At 42.5% G+C, this 18,220-nt stretch overlaps 1 protein-coding gene across 1 annotated transcript in view; it reads left to right on the top strand.

Moving 5' to 3' along the window:
- LOC311111152 (TOX high mobility group box family member 3-like) overlaps positions 1–18,220 on the top strand; it is a gene marked incomplete at its 5' end in the record, with an annotated part of 58,042 nt that overhangs the window by 16,461 nt on the left and 23,361 nt on the right. Inside the window, one exon of the mRNA XM_084153841.1 lies at positions 14,847–14,900. Coding sequence (XP_084009967.1) covers positions 14,847–14,900 — 54 coding nt within the window. The remainder of the gene's footprint in view (positions 1–14,846; positions 14,901–18,220) is intronic.

Raw genomic sequence — 18,220 nt, 5'->3', positions numbered from 1 at the left:
TGGTCACATGCTTTTTACGTGTCAGCCTCACCAAGGATATTTTTGAGAGAGAGAAAATCACACAGACCCACAAAGAATTTGAAAACAAATCAAACATTGATAAACTCCCATATCTGTTAGGTGAAATACCGCAGTGTGCAATCATGGCAGCAAGATTTGTGGCCCGTTGCCATGAGAAAAGGGCAACCAGTGGAGCACAAACAACATTGTAAATACCACCAATATGTATCTGTTTATTTATCTTCCCCTACTATTCGTACTACAACTATTTGCACATTACTAAAACACTGTACATAGCTGATAATATAACACTTGAAAAGTATTTATCTTTTTGAAACCTTTTTGAGTGCAATATTTACAGTTAAATTCGAAAAAATGTTTATTGATGTTTTGTGTCTTCTCACCTTTGTTTATTGTTTATTTCACTTGCTTTGGCAATGTAAACACGTTTCCCATGCCAATAAAGCCCCTTTGAATTGAATTGAGAGAGAGAGAGAGAGACGTAGAGACAGAGACAGAGAGAGCGAGAGAGATATATTTTCTCCTTCACCTTTTTCAATGCTTTGCTAGCTAAGCTTCTCTTTTTTCCTTCCCTGTAAAAAAGTAATCTTCTAAAACATAGTGGGGTTCCATTAACTCTGTGGACTGTCATTTTCAGGTTCACTTTGATCTCGCTGTTCTTTCTAACATTGAGGAATGGAATAATTGTACATTGTGTCTAAACAGATCTGTAGTGTGGCTTTCTTCTTAAGCTCTCTAAATGTCACTGGCTGCTGTGATGTGAAATAAATAGTGAAGATTAAGTCTTTGTAATTATTCAACAGTAGGTATCATAATCTTACACTTCCTTTGAAAAGTGAAATGTTAAACTAGGACTTCAGGTGTAAATAGAGTGAAAAGCAGGAACAGAGCACTTAGTCTTGATGGCTCCTGTCACATATTGAAAACAATATCTGAAACTCAACAGACATTTTTTCTAATTTTATTTAGTTTTTGGAGGCCCTGTTGCCAAGAATTGTCAGTCAAATTGCTGAATGGAGGGTAGTATGCTGGAAAATACATACTTGAAATAGCTAATTGTCTGTAATATGCAGGTAAAACAGCTGTTTTTTATCCACAGTTGTCTTTGCAGCTGTCCTTTCATTATGGAATACAAACAATTCATAACATGCTAGACAGTGCATTAACATTGACTCTGGTGCCATAATGGGTGTGTATGTGATCTTACACACCAACCCCCAACGATTGTGTAGGAGAAAGATACTGTAACAACTAACAACAACTGGCAAAAAATGGCAGGTATGTGTCGCTCAACAACCCAAAAGAAAACATCCTTATCCATAGCATTTCCATAATTTCAGCTAATTTGCTCCAGTCATAGCGTTAATCTGCGCCGACCTGTTGATCGTCAGTTTTCCAGACACATTTCTGTAGCCGAACCCAAACAGTATTTGCAGCAGGACCTCTCTCTCTGTTCTGTCAGTAGCGCCAAGCAACACAGCCACAAATTGGAATGTGGTAGAGCTCTGGGAAGGCAGCCAAGATTGAAATTAGACAATAACCTCTGCTCCCCTATACTGGTTCTCTCCTCCAGCTGCAGGCAGATCCATTTGTTTAATACAGTCAGCCCTGTAGTGTATAATAGACTGATATATGAGTCACCGCTCAGCAGTTTGTGTTTCTCAGATTTATAGAGATTGAACAACTGGTCGGTTTCTACTTACTGTAGTCTTATCAGAAAAAATACATAGAAAGGAAGGATGCATGCAGCCAGCACAGCACAGGGTCGATAGATGCAGTACACCCACGCCAGCTTACAGCTGTATCTTTACAATACATGCATGGAGAAAGACACAGGTATTTACCTAATCCATTACTAGCCTAAAGACTTTTGATTTGCGAGTAAGAAGAGAAGCATGAAAGCTTAACAGGCAATACTACAGATCCTACTGATTGTACACAATGAATTTGCTGGTGGAATAATTTGTTGGTACATCAGATCTATTTACATAAGCATTGGATGGTAGAATACTTTCATACTATCACTTTTAATCCAGGAAGCTTTTCTACCTGTGTCAAATTATAAAGGTAGCCTGGTTTATGAACATTGTTTCAACCTCCTGAGTTAAATAGAATATTCATGCAATTACTCTCAAAGAATTAGAGGATTAGTTTACAGTGAGTCCCTCCAACAGTGACTGGTACCTTTGTTTTGCAGTGTGTACAGAGGCAAAACCCGTTCTAATGAGTGTGTTAAACCAGTAATAGTGTCCAGGGAATAGAGAAATGTGTCTGTTCTGCCAGGGCAATATGAGAAGACTCCATTCTCAGCAGCTCTCAACAGGGCTGGATCCAGGTCACTGAGCCCATAGCCACCTGTCATATCTAGTACAGTAACACCACCATCACCACTACTACCACTGAAACAAACCCATTTACTGTGGTGAAAAGCTTTCCTGTATGGCGATTAAACAATGCATTATCTCAGATAATGACACCTAAAACCACAATAGCCATAGACCAGAGAGTGCAGTAAAAGTAACCCTGGTTTAAATCTGCACCTCTGATAGCATCTTGGAGCTGGAGTTACTTCAAAGCTGTCCCAAAGTAAACAGCATGTAGACATTCAAGGTTTAGATGCAAATGTAAGACAACACCACCACCAAGCTGACTTCGACTGCTCTCATGTCATTTCCTTAAAGGTCAAATGCAGCCGTTTTTATCTCAATATCAAATCATTTCTGGGTAGGCCAAAACTCCATCCACCAGAGGGAGGAGGTCAGAGACCTGGCCGTGTGGTGCCAGGACAACAACCTCTCCCTCAACGTGATCAAGACAAAGGAGATGATTGTGGACTACAGGAAAAAGAAGAGGACCGAGCACGCCCCCATTCTCATCAACAGGGCTGTAGTGGAGCAGGTTGAGAGCTTCAAGTTCCTTGGTGTCCACATCACCAACAAACTAACATGGTCCAAGCACCACAAGACAGTCGTGAAGAGGGCACAACAAAACCTATTCCCCCTAAGGAGACTGAAAAGATTTGGCATGGGTCCTCAGATCCTCAAAAGGTTCTACAGCTGCACCATCGAGAGCATCCTGACTGGTTGCATCACTGCCTGGTATGGCAACTGCTCGGCCTCCGACCGCAAGGCACTACAGAGGGTAGTGCGTACGGCCCAGTACATCACTGGGGCCAAGCTTCCTGCCATCCAGGACCTCTATACCAGGCAGTGTTAGAGGAAGGCCCTAAAAATTGTCAAAGACTCCAGCCACCCTAGTCATAGACTGTTCTCTCTGCTACCGCACGGCAAGCGGTACCGGAGCGCCAAGTCTAGGTCCAAGAGGCTTCTAAACAGCTTCTACCCCTAAGCCATAAGACTCCTGAACATCTAATCAAATGGCTACCCAGACTATTTGCATAGCCCCCCCCCCCCCCCCCCTTTTACGCTGCTGTTACTCTCTGTTTATTATCACTTTAATAACTCTACCTACATGTACATATTACCTCAATTACCTCGACTAACCGGTGCCCCCGCACATTGACTCGGTACCGGTATCCCCTGTATATAGCTGCTGCTCTTTAATTATTTGTTACTTTTATTTCATATTTTTTTTAGGTATTCTTTCTTAAAACTGCATTGTTGATTAAGGGCTTACTGCATTGTTGGTTAAGGGCTTGTAAGTAAGCATTTCACTGTAACGTCTACACCTGTTGTATTCGGCGCATGTGACAAATACAATTTGATTTGATTTGATTAAGTACCTTACTGTGATTGTTTTAAATTTAAATGGTAAAAAACTGAAAACTAGCTGTTATTGGCAGAGAGGTTTGGAACTCTCTTTCTTATTGGTCTATTAATTAATTTACCACCTGGTGATGTCACCAAGCAGGCTAAAACTCCATCCACCACAACAGGTTGAAATTTCAGGCGGTCTTTTCAAACAGCTCTTACACTAAAAGGGCATTAACATCATTTTCACAATTTCACAGTATTATTCCAACCTCATAGTGTGGAAATACTGTATATACACTATATATACAAAAGTATGTGGACACCCCTTCAAATTATTGGATTTGGCTATTTCAGCCACACCCGTTGCTGACGGGTGTATAAAATCGAGCACACAGCCATGCAATCTCCATAGACAAACATTGGCAGTAGAATGGCCTTACTGAAGAGCTCAGTGACTTTCAAGGTGGCCCCGTCATAGGATGCCACCATTCCAACAAGTCATGTCGTCAAATTTCTGCCCTGCTAGAGCAGCCCCGGTCAACTGGAGGTGCTGTTATTGCAGCCGCATAACAAGCCTAAGATCACCATGCCCAATGCCAAGCGGTGTAAAGCTGGCCGCCATTGGACTCAGTGAAAACGCATTCTCTGGAGTGATGAATCACGCTTCACCATCTGGCAGTCCGACGGACAAATCTGGGTTTGGTGGATGCCAGGAGAACGCTACCTGCCCCAATGCATAGTGCCAACTGTACAGGTTGGTGGAGGAGGAATAATGGTCTGGGGCTGTTTTTCATGGTTTGGGCTAGGCCCCTGAGCTGTAGTGAAGGGAAATCTTAACGCTACAGCATACAATGACATTCTAGACGATTCTGTGCTTCCAACTTTGTGGCAACTGTTTGGGGAAGGCCCTTTCCAGTTTCAGCATGACAATGCTCCGTGCTCAAAGCGAGGTCCATATAGAAATGGTTTGTCGAGATTGATGTGGAAGAACTTGACTGGCCTGCACAGAGCCCTGACCTCAACCCCATCGAACACCTTTGGGATGAATTGGAATGCCAACTGCGAGCCAGGCCTAATCGCTCAACATCAGTGCCCGACCTCACTAATGCTCTTATGGCTGAATGGAAGCAAGTCCCTGCAGCAATGTTCCAACATCTAGTGGAAAGCCTTCTCAGAAGAGTGGAGGCTGTTATAGCAGCAAAGGGGGGACCAACTCCATATTAATGCCATGATTTTGGAATGAGATGTTTGACGAGCAGGTGTCCACATACCTTTGGTCATGTAGTGTATTTAAAACACAGGGAAATCACATTTTTGACGGCACTGGGCCTTTCATAACTTGTGTGTCTGTGTCTGTGCTGCTAACAGCAGACATTGTGGGAAAGCTTCCCCATGTTTCTGAGGCCATATACTCCTCTCCTCAGCCCTAAGCCCCTTGTGGCCGCGGGCCAATGGCTAGATCAAAGATGAAACCCCTAATTCAGCTACTGCTTTCTGTTAGGATTTGCTCTGGAGAGTGTGGACCAGACCAGACTCAGTGGTAAGTGGAGAAGAGGAGAGGGTGGTACATCTACATAGTATGTAGACTAGCTGGATTGGACCCAGGCTAAGGACACATGTCCATGTAGGCCTAGTGCTAGAACAGATGCTTTTGGTCATTATTCTGTTGGTATCAACTACAGTTTTGAGGTTTTGGCATGTATCTATCACAGATCCAGTGAATTTCTGACATACTTTGTGAATTGTTTTGATTGTAATGGAAGTAGCTTTGCGTCATCATAATTCCAAACATGTGGTTGGTTGATACAGCCTATTTATCCACATATTCCATATTCCTGAAACAGATCAAGCATGGTTTGAGTTGTAGGGAAAATGTTTGCCCAACAGTGAATATGTGACACAGGAGTAATAACAAGACAAATGTAGCTACCTTTAGCACTGGCCGTCATACGGAACCAAACCACAACTCTCCTCGGCCTAGTGTTTGTTCTGTTCGCTCTGCAGAGAACGTGACAAAAGATGTCTGCGTCGCTAACCTCAGACTTTTACTTACAATCTGTCTCTCAACACTATGAAAACAAGCTGGCCCAGAGAAGAAACATTAAAGCAAAGCACACTATAAAATCATTCAATCTCATTTCCTTTATTTTCTTAATTTACCACTTCAGTTTGTTTCCAAGTGTAGCCGATGTTTCTTAAGCCAGGAACAAGAAAGCAGTAATGTTCTTAGTTATGCCGTGTACTGTAACATAGTACCTGGGAGGCCCTACTTAGGTTTAACTCCTGTCCCAAATAGACACATCTATATTAGGCGCTCTCACATTTCAGAGAGAGCCCCCTTGGCACTGTATCTTTCATATACGTTAAAGTGAGCGTACACAAAATCTTTATGCCCATGAAGTCTTTCTGAGGGCACCTGCACCTGAGACCTGAAACTCAATTTTACTGATACACTCAACTCCACGAGGTTGCTTCCCAAATGGGACCCTATTCCCTACATAATGCACTACTTTTGACCAGGGCCCATAGGGTTCTGGTCAAAAGTACTGCTATATAGGTAATAGGGTGCTATTTGGGACACAAGACATCAAACACTGGTAGAGTATAAGTGAACAGTGAACATGTGGTATTTTATAGCCATGTTGATTTCTCAGCATGGGGTTAAACAATTCCATCAGGTCTGGTCCAGATTTATTAAAGCAAACATGGCAGACTGACGACACAATGGGCATGTTCCAAATAGCACCTATTTCCTATGTAGTGCACTACATTTGACCAGAGCCCTATGGAATAGTATGCCATTTGGGATGTAACCAATGCAGGAGGACAGGCTGTTAAGAGAGAGACAATCAGGACACAGACTGAATAAAACTGTCATCTGTTAGATCCAGACTTATGATAACACCATGCCTTTCTCTCTCAGACCTGTTCTACTGCGCCGTTTTAATCTAGTGAGGGGTGAGGGATAGGCTTGAATGGTATACCGTATATACTGTATACCGGGGTATTTGGAAATAGCCACAGGATGGTTTTTCAATACCGTCAATACCATTGAAATTTTTTTTAATACATTTGAATATTTGTAGATACTTTTTAATTAAATACCTACAGTCAACTTGTGCAATACGTTAGGAGATAAAGAAGATCGCGTTCTTCATTTCACCTGTCACATAATTTTTCATTATAGTCCCCAGTCACGTGGTGATTGTTTACAAGCACACAACGACCAGAGACTAGAGCTCACTGTTTTGCAGCACGCGCCAGGTGATCAAGTTACAGTATGGAATTCACAACTAAATGTTTGCCAGCTAGATATCATATAACTATTAAGTTAACTGTCTAAAATGTTCTAAATGCTCTGCAGTTGTGCTAATTTAGTAACTAGTTAGCGATCTAGCTAAGTGGTTAGCTTCTTCCAAAATCAAGCTAAGATTGGTAACAGCAGAGAATCCCCTCCTGGAGCCTTACTGTCTAATATTTGTTTTGTGCGTGCAACAAACTGTGAGTAGCATTTTTTGGGATGTCTGTCCTGCAAATAAGAGAGACTGTATAAAATATTCGCAATACGCCCATTAGCATTTAGTTAGCATACTCTATGGGATGTTACATGTACTTGTTAGCATTGCTAACCTTTGGATTACAGAGACTCAGTGAGGATTGAAATAGTGCCCCTTGTGTTCATTGCCGGTATTACTGAATATTCTGGGATGTCACATGGTCAGTATGAAGGTATGAAAATCTGGATAATGCCCAAGGATAGTGAGAGAGAGAGAGAGAGAGAGAGAGAGAGAGAGAGAGAGAGAGAGAGAGAGAGAGAGAGAGAGAGAGAGAGAGAGAGAGAGAGAGAGAGAGAGAGAGAGAGAGAGAGAGAGAGAGAGAGAGAGAGAGAGAGAGAGAGAGAGAGAGAGATAGAGATTAATGTTACTTCTTGTGTAGTCCTGGACCAGCAGTCAGTTCTTATGGGAGGGAACGGTCTGTGCTGTGCTGTGGGAGTAATGATTTTAGCTTTAAACTGAATTACCGATCGATTCTTCCTGCAGATCAGAACACAGCTTGTGAGCTGACTGTGTGGACACGCTGTGCACTGGAGTCGCTTTACAAATTGACTGCTGAACACATAGGGTGAAATATATATATATCTATATGTGTCAGCTTGGCACTGCATGTATGGGGGCATGCTGGGCGTGAATAGCCCCTATAATCACAGGAGGGTCCAGCTGCAGACTGTTTACGCTGAATTGGGTGGTAAATGAGCGTGTATTTGGTGAGGAGGACCCAGGGAATCAGAGATTGGTGTTTACCCAAGCTGCAACTGGCCTGGTAGATGTTGGGCGGAAAGGAAAGTGTTCCGTTTGTGTTGCTAGTCTTGGTCTCCTCCCCTTCTGCTAAATGAAAGGCCCAAAGCTACAGTAGCTGGCATCTTAATGGAAATATTAAAAGAAAAAAAACAACAGAGCAAATTACTTGTGTTTATACTCTGGACTGAACTGGAGGCGTAGTGTAGTTGCAAGTTGACTGGTGTTTTATCCTTCTTACAGAAAGATGACTGGACTGGAGAACACATTAGCACAAGCATCATGTCCTGGAGAACAGAGGCTAGGCTATGCTGTGATTACTGAGCTCATAGCTGAACTGTAAAATTGCTTGTCAGCAGCTGGTATGTTTCTGGCAAACGTCTGCTCTTGATTGAATTCGTTTTTGGTGTTTCTGTGAGGAGGAGGGAGGAGGAACACGGCCAAGGTGCTTACCTACTGTCAAGCGGGGACTGATACTGTGGCTTTGGATGTTATTGTGTAACCTAAGTAGCCTGTATTCTGCTCAGTCTGTGTCTCGTCCATCACAGAGTAAACATTGTTTTATTTATTCTCATTCTTCTCTGGATATTTGTGACATGGCCAATCACTTATTGTGAGGTCATTTCACTTTGATTTATTCATGAGAGTCACCTTTGGAACTGTCTAAAGTGGAGATGGAAAAGGAAGATATCATTCTAGACCCTTTGTATTCAATTTAGTATGGAATTTTACAGTCCATGACTTAAGCGGAAAGAATTACTTGATTTATTCTTAGAAAATTATGTTTTCGATGTCTTTGCTCTCTGTTCATGCTCTTGTGAATCTGGACTGTATGGTGACCAGACCAGCACAACAGTCCAAGCTGACAATACCACACAGTTATCTTATTTTATATCTTATTTATGAGCATCATCATATGACAGTTGGCCAACAGAGGCTCTCAAGGCATAATTGTGGGTTTAACTTGTCCTTCCCATGTTTACTGATAGGATCAGTTTGGTTCCTACCTCATACTGGGGGTTAGATGGGGTCATACTGGTGTAATATTGTGTTTGCCCTGGGGTTGAAATAATAGTGTTTGGTATAATAGCTGCCAACAGCTTATTTCCCATCTGACATATTTTCATACGAATATTCTTGAACTATGGTTATAAGATCCTGGCAGGTTGGAAATCTAGTATTGAAATTACACTGGTATCAGTCATACAATGGCTTTACGAGGGGTATCAAATGTACCTGCTTGTGGATAGACTCTTGGCAGAATATCCGTTTGTAAATATATATGCATACAGGAAAATGTGAAGTAAAAGATCCTAATACAAGTTACTGGGTGGAAAGTCTTGCCAAATAAAAACAAACCGATGAACTACTATGGTATTTACAGTACATGGAGAAAGCAAATGCATCTCAGCAAATTAAGATGTGAAGAGCCACAATCTCCCCTCCTCCTCTTCCAGCTCTCACAAAAGATCATCATAGCACTATAATGTGAGAGAAGACTGCCAATGGCAAAGGATTGGGTATTCTTTCCCTCCTCACAACACAGAGAGAAATATGAATTAATCTCTTCATCTGATTCACTGTGAGGAAAGCTTAATGCTTTTCTGTCTCTCTCTATGAGTGTTTTCCCAGACAGTACGGCCTTTACAGTCTTTTCACGGCAGGATCAGGATCATGTAAGCTCTTTAATTCTCTCTTCTCTGAAACATGTATTGAAGAAAGAAATGTGCTGCTGGTGCAGATAGAGAAGAAGTGGCTGGGAGTGAAAACACTAGGTAGATGGCCAGTCAATCAGTGGGTTTGCTCTGTCGTTCTCACACCGTCGAGGCTCGTGTTACACAGAGCTCCTTTGGCCATGGATCCACTCTGTTAATAAAAGCCTCCTATCCCAAGGCTATTTTAAAGCTATACTCTACTGCTACTTGTTCCCCTCTGCCAGATAGAGCCTTTAGGAGATAGAGAGAGAGAGAATGAGAGAGAAAGTGAGATTGGGAGAGGGAAAGAGAGACATCACTTGTTTTTCCAAATATGCTGAGCTTGGAGCTTGGATGTGCAGGGCTGGCTAATGCTTTGTCACAGCTTTGTCTGGCCTGTTGCTGCTGTGCTCTTATGTTCCTACAGATCTTTCACCCCAGTTCCCTGGTTCCTGTAAGAACACCCCATGATAACATTTCTGTAACATTTACCCTGTCATGTTCGAGTGATAATACCCCAGACAATCATAGTTCCAGCAGTGGCAGATTTCACTGCTGCCAAAAAGCTTGCGTGGAACATAGCGTGGTTTGGTTTTGCTCTAACGAGGGCTGTAGCAGGCAGAATTTGTTCATCCATCCTGCTCATCTCATCATTTTAATTACAGAGCGCTCATTGTCTGCCCTGACCCATTTTAGTGCAGGCTCTGCCGTCAGCTGCACAGTCCTTCCAATCACACTTAATTTCATCTGGCATTTGACTCAATCAGGGCCGGCCGTGAAACATGAACATTAAACGCCGGCGTTCCACCAAAATGAATTGGGAGCAACAATATAACAATAACAAGATCCGCTCATGTTGCTACTCGTTGTCCACTGAGGCCGTGGCCAAGCGACTGCCACGGTAGGGTAGAGCTCTTAATGGTCAAGATTGATACTGGTGGCTGGGGACTATTTCCAATGGTGTTGGTGAGAGACTAAAAATGTGTCCCAAATGGCACCCTATTCCTTTTATAGTGCACTGCTCGTGACCAGGGCCCATATGGTTTTGATCAAAAGTAGTGCACTACATAGGGCATAGGGTGCCATTTGGGATAAAGTATAATTCTCAGAGGAGAGTTGGACCTGTACCCAATGGGCCCTGAAACTGGAAGAACAATAAAACACACCTCATGGAAATGGAGCAGTCTTCCTAAAGAGTTTCACACTAATAATTAATGGCCTTTCCTTGTTGCAGTGTTTTCTCTGAAGCTATTTACTGGAACTCAGGCCAGCATCAATTGTTGTTGGTTGTTATCCTATTGTCTCACCTTAGAGCGTGGTATTTGTATTTACATGGATTTGTTCTCTGATATGTACATTACCGGTCAAAAGTTTTAGAACACCTACTCATTCAAGGGTATTTCTTTATTTTTACTATTTTCTACATTTTAGAATAATGGTGAAGACATCAAAACTATTAAATAACACATATGGAATCATGTAGTAACCAAAAAAGTGTTAAACAAATCAAAATGTATTTTACATTTGAGATTCTTCAAATAGCCACCCTGTGCCTTGATAACAGCTTTGCACACTCTTGGCATTCTCTCAACCAGCTTCACCTGGAATGCTTTTCCAACAGTCTTGAAGGAGTTCACACATATGCTGAGCACTTGTTGGCTGCTTTTCCTTCACTCAGCGGTCCCACTCTGCGGTCCCAAACCATCTCAATTTGGTTGAGGTCGGGGGATTATGGAGGCCAGGTCATCTGATCCAGCACTCCATCATTCTCCTTCTTGGTAAAATAGCCCTTACACAGCCTGGAAGTGTGTTGGGTCATTGTCCTTTTGAAAAACAAATGATAGTCCCACTAAGGCCAAACCAGATGGGATGGCGTATCGCTGCAGAATGCTGTGGTAGGCATGCTGGTTAAGTGTGCCTTGAATTATAAATAAATCACAGACAGTGTCACCAGCAAAGCACCCCCACACCATAACAACTCCTCTTCAATGCTTTACGGTGGGAAATACACATGCGGAGCTCATCCGTTCACCCACATCGCGTCTCACAAATACACGGCGGTTGGAACCAAAAATCTCCAATTTGGACTCCAGACCAAAGGACACATTTCCACCGGTCTAATGTCCATTGCTCATGTTACTTGGCCCAAGCAAGTCTCTTCTTCTTATTGGTGTCCTTTAGTAGTGGTTTCTTTGCAGCAATTCGACCATGAAGGCCTGATTCACACAGTCTCCTCTGACCAGTTGATGTTGAGATGTGTCTGTTACTTGAACTCTGTGAAGCATTTATTTGGGCTGCAATTTCTGAGGCTGGTAACTCTAATGAACTGATCCTCTGCAGCAGAGGTAACTCTGGGTCTTCCATTCCTGTGGCAGTCCTCATGAGAGCCAGTTTCATAATAGCGCTTGATGGTTTCTGCGACTGCACTTGAAGAAACGTTCAAAGTTCTTGAAGTGTTCCGTATTGACTGACCTTCATGTCTTAAAGTAATGATGGACTGTCGTTTCTCTTTGCCTATTTGAGCTGTTCTTGCCATAATATGGACTTTGTCTTTTACCAAATAGGACTATATTCTGTATACCCCCCTACCTTGACACAACACACACAAAGGGTGGCTATTTGAAGAATATCAATTATAAAATATATTTTGATTTGTTTAACACTTTTTTGGTTACTACATGATTCCATATGTATTATTTCATAGTTTTGATGTCTTCACTATTATTCTACAATGTAGAAAATAGTAAAAATAAAGAAAAACCCTTGAATGAGTAGGTGTTCTAAAACCTTTGACCGGTAGTGTACATACAGTATTATTGAGGTATAGGTTCACCATGTGTTGGGAGCACACACCACAGAGGCGGTAGGTTACATATATAGGATCTTAATTTGACCTGTGTTGTTGCAGCAAAATAATCTTGCTGCAACAGGATTTTAATGTCTAGTCCATAATGTTGCTTGATCGGTGGTTAGGCTATTAGCGTGTCAAAATGAGACTACATGAAAAGTGGAATACTGTTAATATAACTGCATGTTAGTGCGTGTTTTCTGTGAATTCATGTAGATCATGAAGCTCTTCTGCATATTCTGCGGCACAGAAAACTATTCAGCAACAAAATAATGATCAAATTAAGATCCTACATCTGTATATTGCAGATAGTAATTGCATTGGGAAATGGTTGGATGTTGATGATGTTAATGAATAACTATACACTGACAACCAACCCACTCAAACCTGCCTGCATGCTCTGGGATGACATAGCCTACCTCCGCATCAGTTCTTGCCATTAGAGAGCCCACAATAACAACAAAATGATGTATTCACATCCTTAGATCCTTATGTTCCCGCTCCATTTTCCCAGAATGTTCAGAGAGTTCTCTTGGTTCCAGAGCTATTGTTTATTCACCCCCTAACGTCTCACTCTCCAGAATAAACCCAGGGGGGTTAGGAACAGAGGTAGCACTGCACAAAACCCTTCTATCTCTCCCCACATTAACACAATGTTGCCTGTGTTTCAACAGAGAGGGATATCTCTGAGACTTCAATTTGTAATCTAAAAGAAGAAGGGGACAGTGTAACACTTCACAGATAAGCCCAGGCTGCGTTGAGGTTAATTACTTGCCGAGTGCAGCTCAGAATGCCAGACGTGTGTGTGTGTGTGTGTGTGTGTGTGTTTCTCAGAATGCCTGATGTACCCTGGCCATGTCAGGTCTGAAAGTACAGAGGGGGAAGGGAGGACCACTCCTTATCGACAGATATTCCGCAGTTGAGGTTATCTCCAACTCTCTGTGGCGTGTGTGTGTGTGTGTGTGTTTGAACCCTAGTGCTCAGCTCAGATGCAGTTCAGTGGGACAGCTCCAGGTAAAGAGGTCTGCAAACGGGTTGTGTTGAGTGTATCAAACCACCTGCTTTGCCAACTGCTAGTGGGGCTTGTGGCTTCCCTTCTCATTGGTGCATTACACTGTTAACATTGCTGCTGATTCTACACACTCTCTCTCCAAGGCATAGGCTAATTAATGGATACCATTCGCAGTTGATTAGCCGCAGTTCTTTCGGTAATTACATTCGCATACTAACCACTCACAAGAAAACCAGGGGAGAAAAAACAAAGGACTGGAAAATAAATTGATGCACTTCTCATCTCGCTCTGATCTTAATTTGTTTCCACTATTGTTTGGCTTCCACTAAAGATAAGAAAATTTGAGTTGTTCCGCATTCATAATGTTTCACTAGAATTACTTTGTAATAAATACACAAAAGGCAATTATTCCAGTGCTTTGTGCGAATGGGGAAAGTGTCTCACGGAGGTAGGACACATGAAGACACAACCCTCTTCCCTTCTTCCTCCCTGCCCTGTGTAGGCTGGGGTTTGTGGGGCTTGTGCTGCTGCTGTAGCCTGGTCACAGAGAGGTGCATTGTGCTCCAGGGCCCAGCTGCTAGTGCATAATTCTTCATTCTGTGTCCCATTGTTCCTACCTGTCAGCACACTTGTGTCTCAGAAGAAAGGAAGTGGCAGCCATTTTGCTAGGAGGGCCTTGTGTGTGGGTTTAAGGGGCGCGTCATGAACGCAAAACACAGCGCTGTTGCTATTTTTTAACTAAACTAAACTAAAGGACACATTTTTTAATAGCTCATCTAGCTACACTTACCCCTCCACTCATGTTTGCCTTTAACCAATCCAAAAAAACACAACCGCTCCATGTCCTGGTACTCTCCCACCATCTTGTTTTTGTTCCTTGGCAGCGTCCTCCTCCCTTGGGTTACTTGAAGTTAATAACCTGCCAGAGCATCTTGATACTTTGCTTTGTGATGCAAACCCATGCTTAATTACCATCCCATAAGGCATGAATAGCCGGCCCAGATTTTCATTACCTTGCAGTGAATTGGCTACAGCCTCTCGAAAGACATCTTTCTACTACGTGACAATAGAGCAATGTGGCAGAAATTACTCACCCAAGCAGAAACAACTAGGAGTAAACTCAACACGTAAATGTGAAAAACTTAAATGCAAGTGACACTAATCGAATGGATCTGTGAAAGGAAATATCTATGTGACACTGATTTGACATCATCTTGGTACGAAGCCAGAGGTATAATGATGATCTGTTCTCTTCTTTTGCAGTTTGCCAACAACAACAACTACATGAACATGGCAGATGTCGCTGGTGGTGGTGATGTAAGTATCCCTTCTCCACATTCTGATCCCTTCTCCATGTTCTGATCATGTCAAGGCCAATAATGGAGATGTAGGGAAGTCAATGTGGTCCTCTGTATCTCAATTGGTAGAGCATGGCGCTTGTAACGCCAGGGTAGTGGGTTCGATCCCCGGGACCACCCATACGTAAAAATGTATGCACACATGACTGTAAGTCGCTTTGGATAAAAGCGTCTGCTAAATGGCATATTATTATTATTATTAATGAATCAGATGTCAAAGATAACAACTACTATTTGTCCGACAGTGGACTGACATACAGTACAAGTTATAGTCAATTATAGGCTACAATTGTTTTTAACATCGAGTAAGGCTCTGTTGTATTGCTGTTAAATTGCTTCATACTGACGCAAGACCCTGCATAGATCGATAGTAAGATTAGTCAAGTTCAATATAGAGCAGTCTCTTCTGAAAGCCTTGTGATGTGTCTAGCTTGACAGCACTCAGCAAGCCAAGGTGACGTGTCAGAAAGGTAGGGATGTAAACAGCTGTTTTCCCTCGTGTTCAAAGACATGATCAAGGAACCTGAGGAGAAACACGTGCCATCACTCACAAAACCACTCTCTGTCTTGCCTGGCAGTTCCAATGCCTTGAATGTCATGTGGCATGACTTTAGAAGTGTCTGAATGATCTGTGTATGTTATGGTAAGGACACATAGAGTAGGTTTGGGACTACTTCTGCTGAGCTGCTGAACTCACATTTCATGTCCCTCTGAGCGTTGGCGACTGAGGATTCAACAGTGTGCTAAATATACCAGTGTAGTCGACCTCCACCCTCTCTCCTGCCCTGTCATTAGGGAGAAGAGCACCAAAAATACCCATCATCCATCCACAGTAGTTCAAAACAGGGGAATCTCATACTGTTTAGTGTACCATCATGCTGTCTAAAGAGAGAGTGATCTAGCCTGCTCTCTCAACCATGTACCAAGCAACCACAGTATTGCCATAGAAAAGAGGAAAATAGATGCCTTTGTAATGTTACACATCACACGGTTGAGAAAGCTATAGTTTCTTAACTCTTTAGCTCAATGGTGATGCTACTCAGTCAAGCAGTTACAGTACAGCAGAGTCTGCACAGACTGACCCGACCACAAAGCCTTAATAGAGTCTTATAGGGAGATGTTTAATTTGCCAACACATTTGCTCAAACTGGGTGCATCCATCCTCCATGTCCAGGGGCTGCTGAGGCCAAAGAAATAGAATTACTAGAACCGTCATCCTCATGCAACTCAGTGTGCCATGGTCTAAGGGGCTTTTTTTTACTCAATCTAGTAACTCTACTTCTATGGCTGAGGCCCACTGTGGTGAGGCGAGTCGAGGCCACGCCATCACAAGCTGTTCGGAGAGCGTTCAGCCCACGCTGTGAAAGCCCAGTGTGGCTGGACTGGCTGGGTGGGGGCTGGTGGGCTGGTGGAGGAGGGCAGGAGAGTTGATAGAACAGCCAAGCAGCTCATTTGCATTTTATCAAAAGGAACAACTGTTTCCAGTGTTACGGCGCAGATGGCATTGTACTTCAGCCCACGTTTGTGTGTGTGTATGTGTGTGTAAAGAGAGAAAGATAAAAACATGTCTGAGTGTAACCACAGACAGAGCACAGATTATTTATTTTTTTGTAATGAAAAATGGATTGGAGTGTGTGAAGTATTGTTTCTTGTAACCTGAACTGAGGATAAATTAAAGTGACTTTCCACTTTGAGTTGTGTAATTTCACACTAAAATGAGATTTCTCTCCACTGTAACGCTGTATTAATCAAGTTAATGTGACAGGCCTTGGCTCTGGGTGCACTGGAAGGGAAGGCTTCTGTACCAGCACCAGCCAAAATGGATCTGGCTCCATGATTAATGAGTGACTTTGACAGCAGCTAAATATATACAACTACATTCTGCATAGACATTGTGTATTCCAATTGAGGCTAAGGGTAATTGTAAAAAAGAAACATCCAGTTCTCTTGCAACTCTTGTATAATATGGAACACTGGGATATGAGTCATCTCTACACAAACACTACTGGCTATTTACTCACTGGTATACTCAAACTCAGAGAACATCTTTAAATAAGACAATATGCTTATTCAAATAGATAAAACAATATTAGATACTTAGATGACTAGTGTATCAAAATAAACCAATATGCTTATCCAATAGATAAAATAACATTGGATATGTAGATGGCTTGTGTATCAAAATCAATCAAAACGTCTTATGCAACAGATAAAATAATATTGGATATTTACTGTAGATGGCTGGTGTGTTATTACCTTCTGCACTTACAGAATGAGATAAGATGACCTTGGTGTGCTCCTGTTAAAACACACATCCAAACAGGGAGGCTTGACTGCTCTCCTTAGAGAGTATGATACTGCACAACGGGATTCAATTCCACTCAGCGGTGGGTATCACTTCTCCCTTCCAATCAAATTAGACAAGAGTAATGATCTATGTAGAAATGGATTCGAGATAGTTACAAATTTGAAATGTTGATTGCTGGCCCACCGTGATGTTATCATTTGAGTAGCTTTATGCTCCTGTGCCTCTCTAGATATTGGAAACTGGAGTCTCAATCCTGGCTCTATTGATCCCGGGGCCTATTATATTCAGTAATTGCATGGCTCTGCCTTTAACAAGTCTTGGTTATTGCATCAGTGAATTGGATTACAGAAGTTTATTGAAAGGCTGGAGATATTGCCTCAAAAGCTTTTTCTTGCTGCTGTCTTCGATATTGGGAGTGAGAACACCATACTGGTTCTAGATAGATGGAATATGAGATAGATGGGAGTCCTGGATGGTTCACAGAAACACATCAGATCAGAAGCATCTGAAACTCAAGCATTAATCGTCTCATGCTTTTCCTGAACATTTCCATAATCCTTGCCTGTTTGCTCCAATAGTCAACACTTTAGCAGCGAGCCAATGTGTTTGTCATAAACCTAAAGGCCTTTTCACCAGGCACGTAATGCTAGCTGTGTATTAACAACACACTACATCATACAGCACTGGGGCTCTGTGGCTGCCTGGGAGATTCCCTGCACATCTGCCCAGACATGCTGGATTAATCTGGTCTGGCCTCAGCTCCCTCTTACAAGCCCTGCTCTGCCCCCTATGCCATCGGACCCTACGCCTGCCCATGGAACGACCCGTCACACATGCACACGCACGCACACATTACACATAACAGACACAACACACATTCACAGTGACCGACATGGACACACACACAAACATGGAGCCAGCATCTGGCTTGCTTGGCACTTGGCTGTGCTGAGCTTTCAGAACAATTTAAA

This window comes from Coregonus lavaretus (assembly GCF_964263955.1).
Source record: "Coregonus lavaretus genome assembly, chromosome: 37".
NCBI classification, from domain to species: Eukaryota; Metazoa; Chordata; class Actinopteri; order Salmoniformes; family Salmonidae; genus Coregonus; species Coregonus lavaretus.
This window is presented reverse-complemented; position numbering and strand designations above follow the sequence as displayed.